A 15,116-nucleotide genomic window follows, 5' to 3' on the forward strand; every position below is an offset into this window, starting at 1 on the left:
AAAAATAAGATATATATATAAATCTGATTATTTCAACCTCCAAGAAAGCAAAAATAATACAAAAGTAGTAGACGTTTAAATGTAGCTCTGCAAATAACGTTGTTAGTTTTAAATATTCAAATTGACTTATTTAATTTGCTTACCTAACTTTTATGTTTTCAGTTAATACTTTGTTTAATCTAGCATTAGGTTACCACTCAAAATAATTCTCTAATATTTCACTTAGGCCTATATTTACTTGCAACAATTACTTTTATATTATCTTATTTGAGACGCAACAATGGTAACTGAAAATATTTACAATTGTAAATGGTATTATTTCAATCAACACAATATCAAAGAAACTATTGTAAAATGTTTCAACTTTGAATTGATCAGTCCTTTGTAGCCTATAATACAATTATCATGTTTTGATGTTTGTTGTGTCACATAGTTCAGTTTTACCCATATGGAGAAATATATTTATATGAACTGAACAAAACCTTTTGAATGAGTACACAATGCAGTTTTATACTCTTAGTTGTGTATAAATTACAGATGTTATGAGGTGGTGAAAACGATTGTATTAGGGTGGTATTATGGTGTATTATGGTCTAGTATGGTGTAGTATGGTGTGTTATGGTCTAGTATGGTGTAGTATGGTGTATTATGGTCTAGTATGGTGTAGTATGGTGTGTTATGGTCTAGTATGGTGTAGTATGGTGTGTTATGGTCTAGTATGGTGTAGTATGGTGTGTTATGGTCTAGTATGGTGTAGTATGGTGTATTATGGTCTAGTATGGTGTAGTATGTTGTGTTATGGTCTAGTATGGTGTAGTATGGTGTGTTATGGTCTAGTATGGTGTAGTATGGTGTATTATGGTCTAGTATGGTGTAGTATGGTGTGTTATGGTCTAGTATGGTCTAGTATGGTGTAGTATGGTGTATTATGGTCTAGTATGGTGTAGTATGGTGTATTATGGTCTAGTATGGTGTAGTATGGTGTGTTATGGTCTAGTATGGTGTGTTATGGTCTAGTATGGAGTAGTATGGTGTGTTATGGTCTAGTATGGTGTAGTATGGTGTATTATGGTCTAGTATGGTGTAGTATGGTGTGTTATGGTCTAGTATGGTGTAGTATGGTGTGTTATGGTCTAGTATGGTGTAGTATGGTGTGTTATGGTCTAGTATGGTGTAGTATGGTGTGTTATGGTCTAGTATGAATACATTTCCACTGTTTTTTGTTTGACATATTTTTAAGTGAAAATTCGGAGTCTGGCCATCACTCTGTTACAATGGAATGGCCCTCCTACTCTGCAGTCTGTGCATTATAATGAAATCTCTGGCCCCGCCGGTGATTGGCTACATCGGTCACAGGGCTGGATCACGTGGGTGAGTTCTTTGGTCCTGGGGAAAATGGGGTTTGGTGTAAATCCAGGGTGTATTGCTGTCATATATCACACTACCTCGTAAAAACGACACTGAAGATTCTGGCCCAACAAATCACAGAGAAAAAAATATGAGTTCTTATTATGTGGATGGTCTTTTTAACAAATATACGGCGAGCGGTTCTTTCTTCCCTAACGCAGACCTAGGTTCGTGCACTCTTGTACCCGATGGAGAAGGACCCGCATCTGCTCACAACGCCGCAGCCCCTGCCTTCCCACCGTCCCTGTCCGGACTTTACAACGTGAACAATGCAATCTACCAGAGCCACCCGATGTTTAGCCCTGGTTATGGCCAGGGGCCGGCCATTCGCAGTCTGCACTGCAGCTCCTTCGACCAGAGTCGTCTGTTCGGGGACAGCTGTGTCCAGCCGGGGCCCCTCACCTCGCCAGAGGACAAACACTACCGGATGTACCCCTGGATGAAAACATCAGGTACTGTCTAAGATGAGTCCTTCCTTCCCAACCGGCTCCTGCGGAGCTCTGCTGTAATGTCAATGAATCTACAAAACCTTGGGATACTTACCGTGGTCTTAATGGCGCAATTAATTACTTGAAGCCATTGGTATTTCATGGAAAGAATTGTTCAACTTTTATTGCGCAAGTAATGAGTTCTGTGGCCATAAACGTATTATCCCTTTGCTTCTGCAATGCTTTTTGACTCTGCTTTCTTACTGCTTCTACTCCCCTTTGTGACAATAAAATACCAGACTATGTAACGACAAAATAAAGGAAACACCAACATAAAGTGTCTTAAAAGGGATTTGGGCCACCACGAGCCAGAACAGCTTTAATGCTCCTTGGCATAGATTCTACAAGTGTCTGGAACTCTGTTGGAGGAATGCAACACCATTCTAACACCAGAAATTCCACCATTTGGTGTTTTATTGATGGTTGTGGAGAATGCTGTCTCAGCCACGCTCCAGAATCTCCCATAAGTGTTTAATTGGTTTGAGATCTGATGAATGAGTGGACCATCGCATATGATTTACATCGTTTCCATGCTCATCAAACCATTCAGTGAACATACTTGCCCTGTGGATGGGGCATTGTCATCCTATGGGGGCATAGCCATGGTAGCCAAAATAGTGGCCTACCCAACATTTTTATATATGACCCTAAGCATGATGGGATGTTAATTACTTAGTTAACTCAGGAACCACACCTATGTGGAAGCACCTGCTTTCAGTATACTTTATATCCCTATTTTACTCAAGTGTTTCCATTATTTTGGCAGTTACCTGTATGTTATAGTGTAAATCAGTGACCGTGCGCTCTGCAGTTCAACCTTTTGAATGGGATAGGGATAGCAGATGTGATTATCCTCATCAGTTTCAGAAACCTTTTTGTAGACATGGATATAATCTATATTAATGGTGGTTGTAAATAATATCAATGGTTGGAGCAGTGGTAGCCTATTAATAGTATAGTTTCTGGCTAGTAGGGAATTGGTAGGCAAAGCCAGTGTTTAATAAAGATATACCCTACCAATGAAACTAGCAGTAGTAATTGCTTAAGGGCTATGTGGGTATGACCTAGAAGTGGTGGACAAGCACAGGCTTCTAATTGGAGAGGCATGCAGTGCATTAGCTATAGGCTACAGGCTAGAATCCCAGCTGGAATATTTTTAATGGAAGGAAGTCTTTAAAAAAATAAAGTTTATTGAAGTGTATATAGGCTACATGAGGCAAAACATCATTGACTGTCCTAAAACATTTTGAGAAAGACATCTTAGTAACAATGTCACAGGCACAAACTGTGTCACAGGCACAAAATGTTTTTATTTATTAATTGATTAACTTCTATAGAAATAATACAAGAATGCAAAATCACAGAATTGTCACATATGTCATTATCAATATCATGATATTATCAGAGTTGTTACATATGTCATTATCAATATCATGATATTATCAGAGTTGTTACATGTGTCAGCATCAATATCATGATATTATCAGAATTGTTACATGTGTCATTATCAATATCATGATATTATCAGAGTTGTTACATGTGTCATTATCAATATCATGATATTATCAGAGTTGTTACATGTGTCATTATCAATATCATGATATTATCAGGGTTGTTACATGTGTCATTATCAATATCATGATATTATCAGAGTTGTTACATGTGTCATGCTTGTGTAGAACATGGTTTTAGTATTGTAGTATTTTTATTCTTGGACCTAGCAGATTGAAACCCTTTTCTCTTGTAGATCCAAACCGAAAGCGTGGACGTCAGACCTACTCCCGGTACCAGACACTGGAGATGGAGAAAGAATTCCACTTCAACCGGTACCTGACCCGTCGTAGGCGCGTGGAGATAGCACAAGTGCTCTGTCTGACCGAGCGCCAAATCAAAATCTGGTTCCAGAACCGGAGGATGAAATGGAAGAAAGATCACAAGGACGAGTCCTCAAGCTCGACCCCAGGTGCCACCAGCGAGGACGTAAACGAGGATGATGACAGTGATCCGGTAACCGACGGACAGTCCAAGGCCGAGGACGCCGAGGACGGAGATTCCCAGTCCACCCGTGTGGCGTCAGAAACCCCTGCAAGAGGAGATGGAGACAAGGAGGCGATTAGAAACACTCCATAAATGTTCATATTGGTCACTAAGGAAATGTTCATATTGGTCACTAAGGAAATGTTCATATTGGTCACTAAGGAAATGTTCATATTGGTCACTAAGGAAATGTTCTAGATGCCGACTTTCACAGAATCGATACACTCTGTTCGATCAGAGCTTAGAAGCCTGATTGAGGAAACGACTTGCAGGGCTGAAATTGAGACGCACGAATTTAATATATACAAGCTAGTGAAAACACTGGCTATAGCTATAAAAATGAATATAGCTCAAGGAAGATGAAAGGGAACGGATACTACCTATTTACTCCACGCTATTACTATGAAAACTCAATTTGATCTTTGAATGTAGAACACGTCTACTATAAATGTTATACAATATTTAATGTGAATCGTTGGGAACTATTAGATATTTTACTAGTGAAATAACATTCCTGAACAGAGAACTACCTAAGGCGACAGTTGCATTCATGCAAAGAATTTACCTCCAGTTTCAATTGACTTCGAGGAACCTTTTTCGCACTCTTCTTGTCTCTATTTCAAAGCGAAATAAATGCAAATGTTGAATCATCTGGTGAATATGGCTTTAACGTTTAACTGCAGCTTATTAACGTTGTATTGCGCTGCTGTCTGTTATCATGTCTAATGTGGTGAGAGCTTGTCTTTTGGGGTCGAGATTTGTAGAGATTTGAATAGATATTTGCATGATTTCCAAACAGCTATCAAAAAAATGAATTGTCCAATTTGTATACCCTACCTCAGATTTTACGTCAGAGACTAAACCTATAGCCTATTACTGTCTCACTGAATTTCAACACTGCCTAAGAAGGACTTATAAACACTGTATTGTAACGTCGTGTTGCTATTGTATTTTCATCTCCTTTTTTGCTTTCAATTATTCTAACTAGCTATAGCCTAGGGTCAATAGCATTGTTATGGACGTGAGTGTGTCTGCTTGCACGTGTAAGTCTGTAAGTTAGGGAATGTGTGTGTTTGTTTTATTTGAATCTAGGCTATAGAAGAGAAGCGGTCCAATGTTCAGAAATTAGCATTTGTTTTGCAATGTGACTGGTGTAAATAGACTGCATTCGACACTCACCGCTTTCCCTCTGCGGTATTCATATTGTGACATTATGTAAGATGCAATAGTAATCGAATAAAAACAAGACCATTCGGTTTGAAAAATAGCTTCGTAACGAATTTCCTGTAAGCCAACCATACATTGATTAAATCTTTAGCCAAAACGTTATGAAATTCAACTTACATGCTAAAATCGATGGTAATACCTACCCTACATTAGGCATGAGTGACCTTTTCACGTTCATTTAGTTATTCTAACATTTTAACCCTACCCTACATTAGGCATGAGTGACCTTTTCACGTTCATTTAGTTATTCTAACATTTTACCATTTAAACCATTTGTTTTTATATGACAAGAAATACTGAGCCTACAAATACGCTATTACATAAGAACACGGTGGCCTATTTTAACATAGTCTATTTAGCACGAAAAGTGAAGAAAAAAAAGATTAAACCAATGCAACATTTGCTTAATAAAGAGACTAAAGTATGTTAACTATGAGGACACAGACTGTACAGGCTGTGTGTGTGTGTGTAGCCTATTGTGAAGGGGAAATTACTGCATTCCCCCTCCTTTCGGTAAAATGGCGCCCAAGTGCTGACCTGCCCCGTCCTCTCCCTCTCTGTTTCTTCCCCTCTCTCCTCCTGTCGCTCTCTCACTGGGTCATAAATCCGTTGTTGTTTATGAAAATTTACAACATTGCAATGCAACTTTACGAGGCTCCTCGGCTCCCCATTGGTTTCTGCTGGTCACATGGCATGGAGCAGTGAACATGAACTTTTTATACATCATTTCCTTTTCCAGAATAGAACCGCACTCATTTAAAAGCCTGTGTCTGCCATCCAACCCTTTCTGTAATGTAAAAGCTGTCGCTCTTCCATTTCTTTTCGTCGTGGGTAACGCTGTTTTGCTTTTTAGTTGTTGTTTATTTAACACGCAGTGCAAGGGGCAGTTCCCTTCTCATGGAACCGGACGGTTTGGATTCATTACCGGGGTCCTCGTGACGGTTTTGCACATTGGACGGGTTGAGTGCGTCGTTGCCTGATCCCGTGAGCGTTTGGATTCGTCCAGGATCCAGCTGTCAGAACAGGGGATCTAGTCGCTTTGCGCCAGCGGCACTTGTCCGTCCTCTCCCTGTGACATCACCACACACCATGAGACCCGAACACCTCACATACGGTAAGAATACTACTTGCTTATCATGATTGGATATGATTTTGTAATCATGCAAAATCATAATAGAGTGAGCATTCAAGTAAAAACAACTTTCTATGCTTGTTTAGTTTTAAATAGCGATGGCTTTCAGAAGAGTGGTTGGAATGTTGTGTTGTAGGGTTAAACGGGTTATGTCCGAAAATGTAATTTGATAATAACAATATGATAATTATTTGCATGATTAATATCAATGCTATGGTTCGTTGATTGTGGTCTCTGGGCTTGACCTATCTAAATATGTTATTCAGTACTAATGTAGGCAAATGCTTTTTCATTATCAGGATTTTAATAATTTATTGGCGATGCATGCTATTTGTGTTTATTTGTTGCTATTCAAATGGGATGGTCTTTCACCAGCTCCGAATTGGAACTGTGGCCAATAGGCCTACTCTTTGTCGCCCTCTTGTGGGAGAAGTGTGGTGGTGTTTTGGTCACAGCGTTCTGTCCATTTTCTCTCATTTACATTCTATGTGTTAATTGTGCCAACACAGAACTTCCCTTTGTCTTTTTATTCGTGCTATTCGTTAAACCATAAAACAGGGTTGTACATTGCTGTTTGTATCATGATAGCATGGTTTCGGCAGATGTTGCAGTTGTTTTGATTTGAGGAAATTATAGATTAGCTTAATCTAGAGTATTCTTGCTCCAGTTTTCCTCTCCTCCGTGATGTAACATCAGAACCACATCATCGAAAGGACCTTTTATCAATGACCCATTAATCTCGATGATGTTCACGCTTATAATATTTAGAAACGATATGGCTACAAAAAATATGCTATTATTGCTATTTTGCTGGTAATATGCAATTCATTTTCATAAGAGTTTTAAATCCTCTACATTGGCACTGCATAAGGCCCAATATAGCTGGAATGTATTGTTCTGAATAGCAGTAGTGCTCAACGTTTTTTTATTAAACTATATGATAGGTGAGCTAATACTACATATATTTTGTCTGTGTAAATTGAGACTAGATATAGAAAATGGCAAGGTGTGGGGTTATGCAAATAACCTGCAGAATGGTCAAACATCAAGACCTGATGACGAGATAACACCGAAGGAAATAAATGCAATCATTATGAGCACAGGCAGAAAGAAAATACACCCCCCCTTAAAATGGAGTTCTGATTGTGACAACAGATGGTCAAGTGTTCTTTACATAAGATCACGGGACATCACAGAGAGCCAGAACTTCACAATAGACACCATTCATATAACAATAGATTGTCACCTCCAAATGATGTCATAGAATAGAACCTGTGAGACCGAAACGTCACAATTGATATGGCAAGATTTTTACATCAAAATATGACACAAATTAGACACCGAGAGACCGAAATGTCACAATAGGCATCAATACCATGGAAAAAGTACCAGACAATAGCCTATTGTTGTGATCCATTTTATTACTGTATGCGTGCGTGTCAGTTTGCATAGTTTTCTTCGACGAGTTGCGTTTTAGAATTTAATCCGTTATGGTTCACCTCTTAAATGTGTTTTTAGAGTTCCGTTTGCCTTAGTGGCTCCAATTCAATATCCTCCTCGATATTTACAGTGGTAATGAAACTAGTCGAGAAAACATTTCATATATTCAGATTCAGAGTGTTTAACAGTCACATGTACAGTGTTGCAGGTGTGATTGCAGGGTACAGTGAAACCCTTAGGCTCCGAGCTCCAAACATTAGAATATAGCCGTGCTGCTACTCCCCTACACTATACAAAATGTAAGGTATCTGAAATGCTGCTTGAACAGTTTTGTCTGTTACGCACGTAATACATCCTATGTAGCTAATGAAATTTATGAGCAAATAAAACTGAAGCATCGTGACATTTTACTCACTCATCAAGGTTTGAAGCTGCATTTCAAACTGTTAGCATTTTACCACCTGGAGAGCACGCGCCCCTCCCTGCTCTGTGCGCCACAAGCACGCACACAGAGTCTCTAATCCTGATTCTTTTCTCTCTTTTTTTTTTTTTTTTTTTTTTACATCCTGACGTTTCTAGCAGATGCTGACACTTGAGTAGAATGCAACTAGTCCGGTCGTTTTTTTTTACTCTCGCACTTCCTGATTTGCCCCCTTTCACTGGGTGGGATAATTTCTTGGGAACTTTGTTTCTATTGGCCATTGATGAATCAGATGTTAGCTCTTAGACTCCCTAACAACCTCTTTAAAGCCACAATCACAAACACTACTGGACATTATAAAGTACAGAACCTATCCTTGCTCCTTCCAACATCCGGAGCATGCTTGTATGCGCTCTCAAACTATCACTGAAATGTAAGACCTGGGCTCGCATACAGGGCTCCTTTAGACACCGCTGTACACATCTGGTCCTGAGTGCAGCTTGTTCCTCGGCTACTGCACTGCCTGAAGGGGCCCTATTACCGCTGTGAGTCTGCATCCTTCGTACAGCGTACTTATCCATCACGCAGTTAGTGCCGACGCTCTAAACTGACTGTGTGGGGCGTCATATAGCCTAAATACGGGCCATCGTCTTTTGGGGACTATAGGACCCAGAGGTCCAATGGATTTTGGATAACTAGGGCCTTCGTTGCCAAAACGAGACTACTGTAAACCTGCGTGCCCCAGTTTCTAGTAGCCTAAATAGACGTTCCAGATTAACTGCACCATTTCCCGCTTAATAGCCACGTCTCTTTTGTAAGGCTACATTATTTAAAAAGTTATCACTCTGCCTGTCCTGCCTGTACACTAATATAACCCTGCTCCAGCTATAGAGTCACATTCTCATCAACTATTATTATAATCATCACCACTTCTCCGATTTTAGTTTAGGCCTATATACAGTTTATCTCTAGGTTACACCAACAAACCAGCAACTCAACACCGATGAACAGCAGCTATAATCAAATAGTGCTAAATGAATGTCGTCATATGTTTGTTATTATTATTGCTTGTATTGATTGGGCCTACATTATTATTACTTCTGCTGTTACCGATACATGTCTTTCTTCATATCATATTTCGAACCTAATTTTAGATTGTCATTACGTAGTGCCTTATCTTTGTATTTTGAAAACTTGACAACACTTATCACTTAGCCTACTTCTTTCGCTTCCTCACTCCGAGGACATTATTGATGGAAGGAAATGGGTGTGGGGAAGATGCCGAGCAAGGCCAAGGGAAATAATTTCATTTTCCCTTTGTTATTTATCCATGTAAAATGAACGAACATTCCTACACAAAAAGATCAAGTTTATTTCGCCTATCGTCAGACATTCTTTGAAAATGTATCTTCTAACCTGTGTTTAAATTACAATATGTGTTTAGATTACAACATGTGTTTAGATTACAACATGTGTTTAGATTACAACATGTGTTTAGATTACAACATGTGTTTAGATTACAACATGTGTTTAGATTACAACATGTGTTTAGATTAAAACATGTGTTTAGATTACAACATGTGTTTAGATTACAACATGTGTTTAGATTACAACATGTGTTTAGATTAAAACATGTGTTTAGATTACAACATGTGTTTGGATTACAACATGTGTTTAGATTAAAACATGTGTTTAGATTACAACATGTGTTTAGATTACAACATGTGTTTAGATTACAACATGTGTTTAGATTACAACATGTGTTTAGATTACAACATGTGTTTAGATTACAACATGTGTTTAGATTACAACATGTGTTTGGATTACAACATGTGTTTAGATTACAACATGTGTTTAGATTACAACATGTGTTTAGATTACAACATGTGTTTAGATTAAAACATGTGTTTAGATTACAACATGTGTTTAGATTACAACATGTGTTTAGATTACAACATGTGTTTAGATTACAACATGTGTTTAAATTAAAACATGTGTTTAGATTACAACATGTGTTTAGATTACAACATGTGTTTAGATTAAAACATGTGTTTAGATTACAACATGTGTTTAGATTACAACATGTGTTTAGATTACAACATGTGTTTAGATTACAACATGTGTTTAGATTACAACATGTGTTTAGATTACAACATGTGTTTAAATTATGACATGTGCTTACATTACAATATGTGTTTAGATTATTTTCAAACATACCTATAATTTTTCTGCTCCTCCTTTTGCTGTTCTGAAAATGGACTTTAGTTATCCATATTTGCAAAAAAACTAAAGCAAAATGTATATTATTGTTATGCAATTCATGTTTTCTAGAGATGAGGCTATTCATTACACACAGCTGCAAGATTTTATGCAGATTTTTTTGTGCCTAATTATCTAATTAGCATAATTCAGTCATAATTTGTTGATCAAAACCTGGGTTATTTTCATTCAGACTTCTAAAAGTATTTATGGAATTTCACTTGAGGGGTGAAGTGTTGTCTATTGAGACTACTGTATTGTAGCCTACTTTCTGTCGTCATCTAAAAGAACTCTAAAAGAACTCTAACGAAACTTACGTTGTTTCAAATGCCAAATTTTTTGGTATCTAACATTTAGGAATGACTGCCTTTCTATTAGGTTGGATTATAACTGCAGGTTGTGACGGCTCTATGCATATCAGTAAACTAAGCTTCACCTGTAAAATGATTATTAGTGATAAACACATTTGCAATTTATTCAAATGTCCAAAGAGTTTATTCATATAGGATATTCCAACATGGTTTAACGAAATATTTAACTAAATTTAAGGTTCTAGACATATATATTTTTCTTGTACTTGTTTTTTCTTGTACTGTACGTGTTTTATTCCCAACGCGAAGGTTAATGAGGATAACATTGAATACAGATTTCTCTCTATACTCTCTATCAGTGGAGAGGTTGCATATTCAGTATACACTGCGTTTCTTGTTGTATTGTTTGGGGAGACCATGCTTTTGCCGCAATGGTCGTTAACCTCTGAACGACCCCGTTCGGAGCCCACGCCTCAAACACTGTCGCAGGCAGTGCCAGACTGCGACCAGAAGATGGCGCGCGACGACAATCCAAGAGACGCAACCCGGGTCCCGCGAGCGCCCTGCCTAGGCGCATACCCAGGCGCGCCTCCCTAACATCCCACCAAGATTTCCTATTTGTGCACGAGTTTACCTCTGGAGGTCATCAAGCAGGATTTACGACTGGTCAACAAAAGCACGTGATTCTCAGCCGTACCCCATATTTGGGTGCCTACGTAAGAGAGAATCAAGTACATGTTCTACTCATTTCCATAATTCATCATAAATTGTGCAAGGGTGCTATAGAACGCGCAAAACCATCAAGAGCCACAAATCAAGTACACACGTTATTACTTTCTCCACAAAAAGTAACAAATACCTGCTAAACAACAATATTGGAATTATCAACCAATGAGCTCCTATTTTGTAAACTCATTCTGCGGTCGCTATCCCAATGGCGCGGATTTCCAGTTACATAATTATGGAGACCACAGCTCTGCAAACGAGCAATACAGGGACCCCACGACCATGCATTCCAGCAGGTACGGTTATGGCTACAACGGGATGGACCTCACTGTCAGTCGCGGTAACGGGCACTTTATGGCCAGCGTGCGGGCACAGGGCTACTCCCCGAACCAGTCGGTGGCGACAACAACGTCCTCGGTCGAGACGCCCAGGTACACCCAGCCCGCGAGCGCCACCGAGACGACGTCCCTCTCGCCTCCACCTGACCCGCTCCCGTGCTCCTCCTCTGTCGCGAGCTGCTCGTCTCCGGTCAGCGAGTCTCAACCTCAACACCGAGACATAAAGAACTCCATAACGAGCCCCTGCACGACCCCGAGTTCGAATGGAGGCACGCTGTTGAACCGGGTGTGTGTGTCCAAAGCGTCCCCCCTCCAGGAAGAGAAGCCCGCGGGAAGGGCGCAGACAACTTCCCAAAATGTCACCGACGGTGCCCAGCCCCATATTTACCCCTGGATGAGGAAACTGCACATAAATCATGGTAAAACAGCTTTGTATTTTGTTTAGGTCGACGCTTGTGTTTGTGTTTTGTACTTGATACAGCTCGTCTTGTCTCTGTGTGGGTTTGTGGTGTGTGTGGGGATGGTGTGCCCTATAGCCATTTTAAGATGTGCTTGTTGCCATTTTCGGAGCTCAAAAGTATTTTCCCAAATCATTATATGAGAGAAAAATCACATCTATTCGATATTTTATTAATGGTTGTTTTAAGGGGCGTGTGTATTGGCGAGATTTACGCCACCTGTTTAACTGCATATTGTACCTCAGGCGTTGGGGAAATAATTCAACGTGGCATGAAAACACAGGACATTTTCTTCTTACCAAAATGCAGGAGGTGAACATTTGATTTAAATATAGGATGATATAGGATTCTTTTGCCATTCTTTCGGATTATTCTATATTTGTATGGCATTTTTACAAGACACACTTTGTGAAATTGATTGGCACTTCCACTGCGTTTTAAGGTGTATGTGAAATGTGTGTGAATAGTGTATAAAGGTGTGTTTATGTGGATTAGGCTCCATGGAAGAGTGATCAGTAAAATGTATTTCCTGCTTAAAGCGTTAGTAAACATAGTTGTGTAGTTTGCTATTTTGATTGTGGGCTCATGGTTGCATCCTGTGTGTGTTACCACCAGACAGTCTGACCGGACCAGAGGGAAAGAGGGCGAGGACAGCCTACACGCGTTACCAGACACTGGAGCTCGAGAAAGAGTTTCACTTCAACCGTTATCTGACCCGCAGACGGAGGATCGAGATAGCGCACGCGCTCTGCCTATCAGAACGCCAGATCAAAATCTGGTTCCAGAACCGGAGGATGAAGTGGAAAAAGGACAACAAACTAAAAAGCATGAGCATGGCAGCGGCAGGGGGTATAGGTTACCACCATCCCTGATATTCGGTTCCCCGATGAGCACTAATAAAATAATACAAATCTTGGGAAAACCTCCCATCATGTCAAAAGCCCAAGAGACTTTCCGAGGGCTTCTTAGGACAGTGAACATCCACGTGTCCATGCAAGCTCCAGCCTTTAAAAATAATTTCCTCTTTATTTATTTTATTTTGACCATGATAATGCTTGTGTGAGTAAAAAAAATAACTTGCGTTCTGTAAATGTTTGTCTTAAAGGAAAAACCAATGGGAAATACATGTTTGTTTAACTTATTTCTTGTTCAAAATTGAAAAAACTTACCACAAATAAGTCTATTAACTATCCAATAAAAGTTGTGTAGCCTATTGCACTCATAAAACAGTATAGAAACTCAAATAAATAATGACTTGATAAGATATGTAGTTGCTTTTGTGTATAGCCTTTGTTTTATATGTATGTATGTAAGTAGGCCTATGTATTTATTTGTTGAATGTATTGTACCAAACTCAGATAACTTGTTCCTTATTGTAGACACACTTAATAAGCCCTATGTGATTGTTGTGCGTTGTGAACACGTGATGGAACCGCAGTTCTGACCCAGTGTGTGTAGCTGTGCCTATGTATCCTTCTTTTGCACGAGCTGCTGTAAAGTTGTTTCATCTGGCGCATCTTCTTAGAATGTGTTTCTGTCTTTTGTGTGTACGTTTTTTCCTCGTTAGTTTGGATGGGAAGGGTTACATAGTGGATCCCATCGCGTAAGCGCCATCGTGATATAAGCTTTTTGTAAATGTTTTTAAAGAATGACTGGAAAATTAAAATAATATTGTTATGGTGACGCTGATTATAATAAACTTTCTACGGAAACAACAGACTGTAAATGATTTGTTATTTCGATGATTTCTTCATGTGCCTAGGTGGTAAAACGCATGTTTGTATGTCTCAGAATTGTCCAATATTTTAGTTGTTGAATGCAAACTTCATAGGCCTGCTGTAACTTGTTTTTGTAGGTCAAGACTATGCCTAACTGAAATGCAGTCCTGAAATGTTCGCCCCCCCCCCAGTGTAACCCTTTCACCCCATTGATTGCATTTGAAACTTAAAAAGCTACACTTTCCCAGCTAGTTTCAAGGTCGAGAAAATCAACAGGTAGACAAATCTATATCCGCTTTCTTTACTCACCTCTGCACGTGGGTCAAAAGCGGGTCCTAGCCAGTGACCTGCTCTAGGGGCTCTGCGTCCCCTGTGCTCGAGCTCACTACTCTCATGAAATCCGTTCGACTTTTTGAGCCGTAAACTTTATTATGCCGGTTCCGGCCTGACATTTGGGTGCCAAATGAATGGGGGTTTTGTCTATGAATTAGATCGTAAAAATCATCTAGAGCGCGGCCAGATAGGCTCACTGGCCATAAACGGTCACGTGGTGGCCATTAAAGTAAGTTTTATGGTTTTGGGGAGTTGACAGTATATTGCACATAACATATAATCGCACTGACGCGAGGCTTCGTCTGACTCTCTCCTTGCAGGCTGTAAAAAGTGTTCCTTGCCGGTTACAGCTGCTCCTCGTTCACCAGAACGCCTCGCGATGGACCCTGCGCACCAGACTCACATGAGGAGAGAGCTCCTGTCTCGAGGTAAGTTTCTGCCTCTATTGCCCTTGGGTAGCCTGTAGCCTTCCATTCCCTTGGCTCCGAACAGCCACCCTGTTCGAAACAGCATTATGATTGTATTCGGACGCTCTATTTGTCCTTATTAGCCTATTACGCTAATTTGTCAGTTGGTTATGAGCTGAATACTGGTCTTTCTCGGCAGATGTTGGCCAGGGTTGGGTCCGGCTCATGGATATTTAATTGCTTCCTTCCCAGTGGAACTTGTTTCCCTCCATCTGTGGTGAAACTCATAATCCATTACTGCGTGTGGGATAATTATGCTTCTGTCCACTTCCACCCCCACAAACTTCACTTTTTAGTACGTTGTTTTTTCACTTCCTGTATAACACAAGGGGGGGTATTTGGCCTCTTCAGAGC

At 39.8% G+C, this 15,116-nt stretch overlaps 3 protein-coding genes across 3 annotated transcripts in view; all 3 read left to right on the forward strand.

The window, feature by feature from the left end:
• The first annotated feature begins 1,147 nt into the window (after positions 1-1,147).
• Positions 1,148-5,197, forward strand: LOC112264421 (homeobox protein Hox-A7). The gene is made up of 2 exons (XM_024441020.2): positions 1,148-1,859; positions 3,643-5,197. Exons 1-2 carry the CDS (start codon positions 1,499-1,501, stop codon positions 4,023-4,025), a joined length of 744 nt encoding a protein of 247 aa, XP_024296788.1. The 5' UTR covers positions 1,148-1,498; the 3' UTR covers positions 4,026-5,197.
• Positions 5,198-6,072: 875 nt separating this feature from the next.
• LOC112264415 (homeobox protein Hox-A3a-like) overlaps positions 6,073-15,116 on the forward strand; it is a 35,953-nt gene continuing 26,909 nt past the window's right edge. The window contains exons 1-2 of the mRNA XM_024441009.2: positions 6,073-6,273; positions 14,616-14,723. The gene's annotated coding sequence lies outside the window, so the exon portion shown is untranslated. The remainder of the gene's footprint in view (positions 6,274-14,615; positions 14,724-15,116) is intronic.
• LOC112264417 (homeobox protein Hox-A5) lies at positions 11,043-13,963 on the forward strand. The gene is made up of 2 exons (XM_024441017.2): positions 11,043-12,205; positions 12,860-13,963. Exons 1-2 carry the CDS (start codon positions 11,614-11,616, stop codon positions 13,114-13,116), a joined length of 849 nt encoding a protein of 282 aa, XP_024296785.1. The 5' UTR covers positions 11,043-11,613; the 3' UTR covers positions 13,117-13,963.

This window comes from Oncorhynchus tshawytscha, linkage group LG13, assembly GCF_018296145.1.
Source record: "Oncorhynchus tshawytscha isolate Ot180627B linkage group LG13, Otsh_v2.0, whole genome shotgun sequence".
Taxonomy (NCBI): Eukaryota; Metazoa; Chordata; class Actinopteri; order Salmoniformes; family Salmonidae; genus Oncorhynchus; species Oncorhynchus tshawytscha.

What these genes read in the sequence shown, in the direction of transcription:
- LOC112264421 (XM_024441020.2), top strand. Translation starts at nt 1,499, where the DNA reads ATGAGTTCTTATTATGTGGATGGTCTTTTTAACAAATATACGGCGAGC. An exon ending in CCCCTGGATGAAAACATCAG is followed by an intron (nt 1,860 to 3,642) that starts GTACTGTCTAAG and finishes TTTCTCTTGTAG; the next exon opens with ATCCAAACCGAAAGCGTGGA.
- LOC112264417 (XM_024441017.2), top strand. Translation starts at nt 11,614, where the DNA reads ATGAGCTCCTATTTTGTAAACTCATTCTGCGGTCGCTATCCCAATGGC. An exon ending in GAAACTGCACATAAATCATG is followed by an intron (nt 12,206 to 12,859) that starts GTAAAACAGCTT and finishes TGTTACCACCAG; the next exon opens with ACAGTCTGACCGGACCAGAG.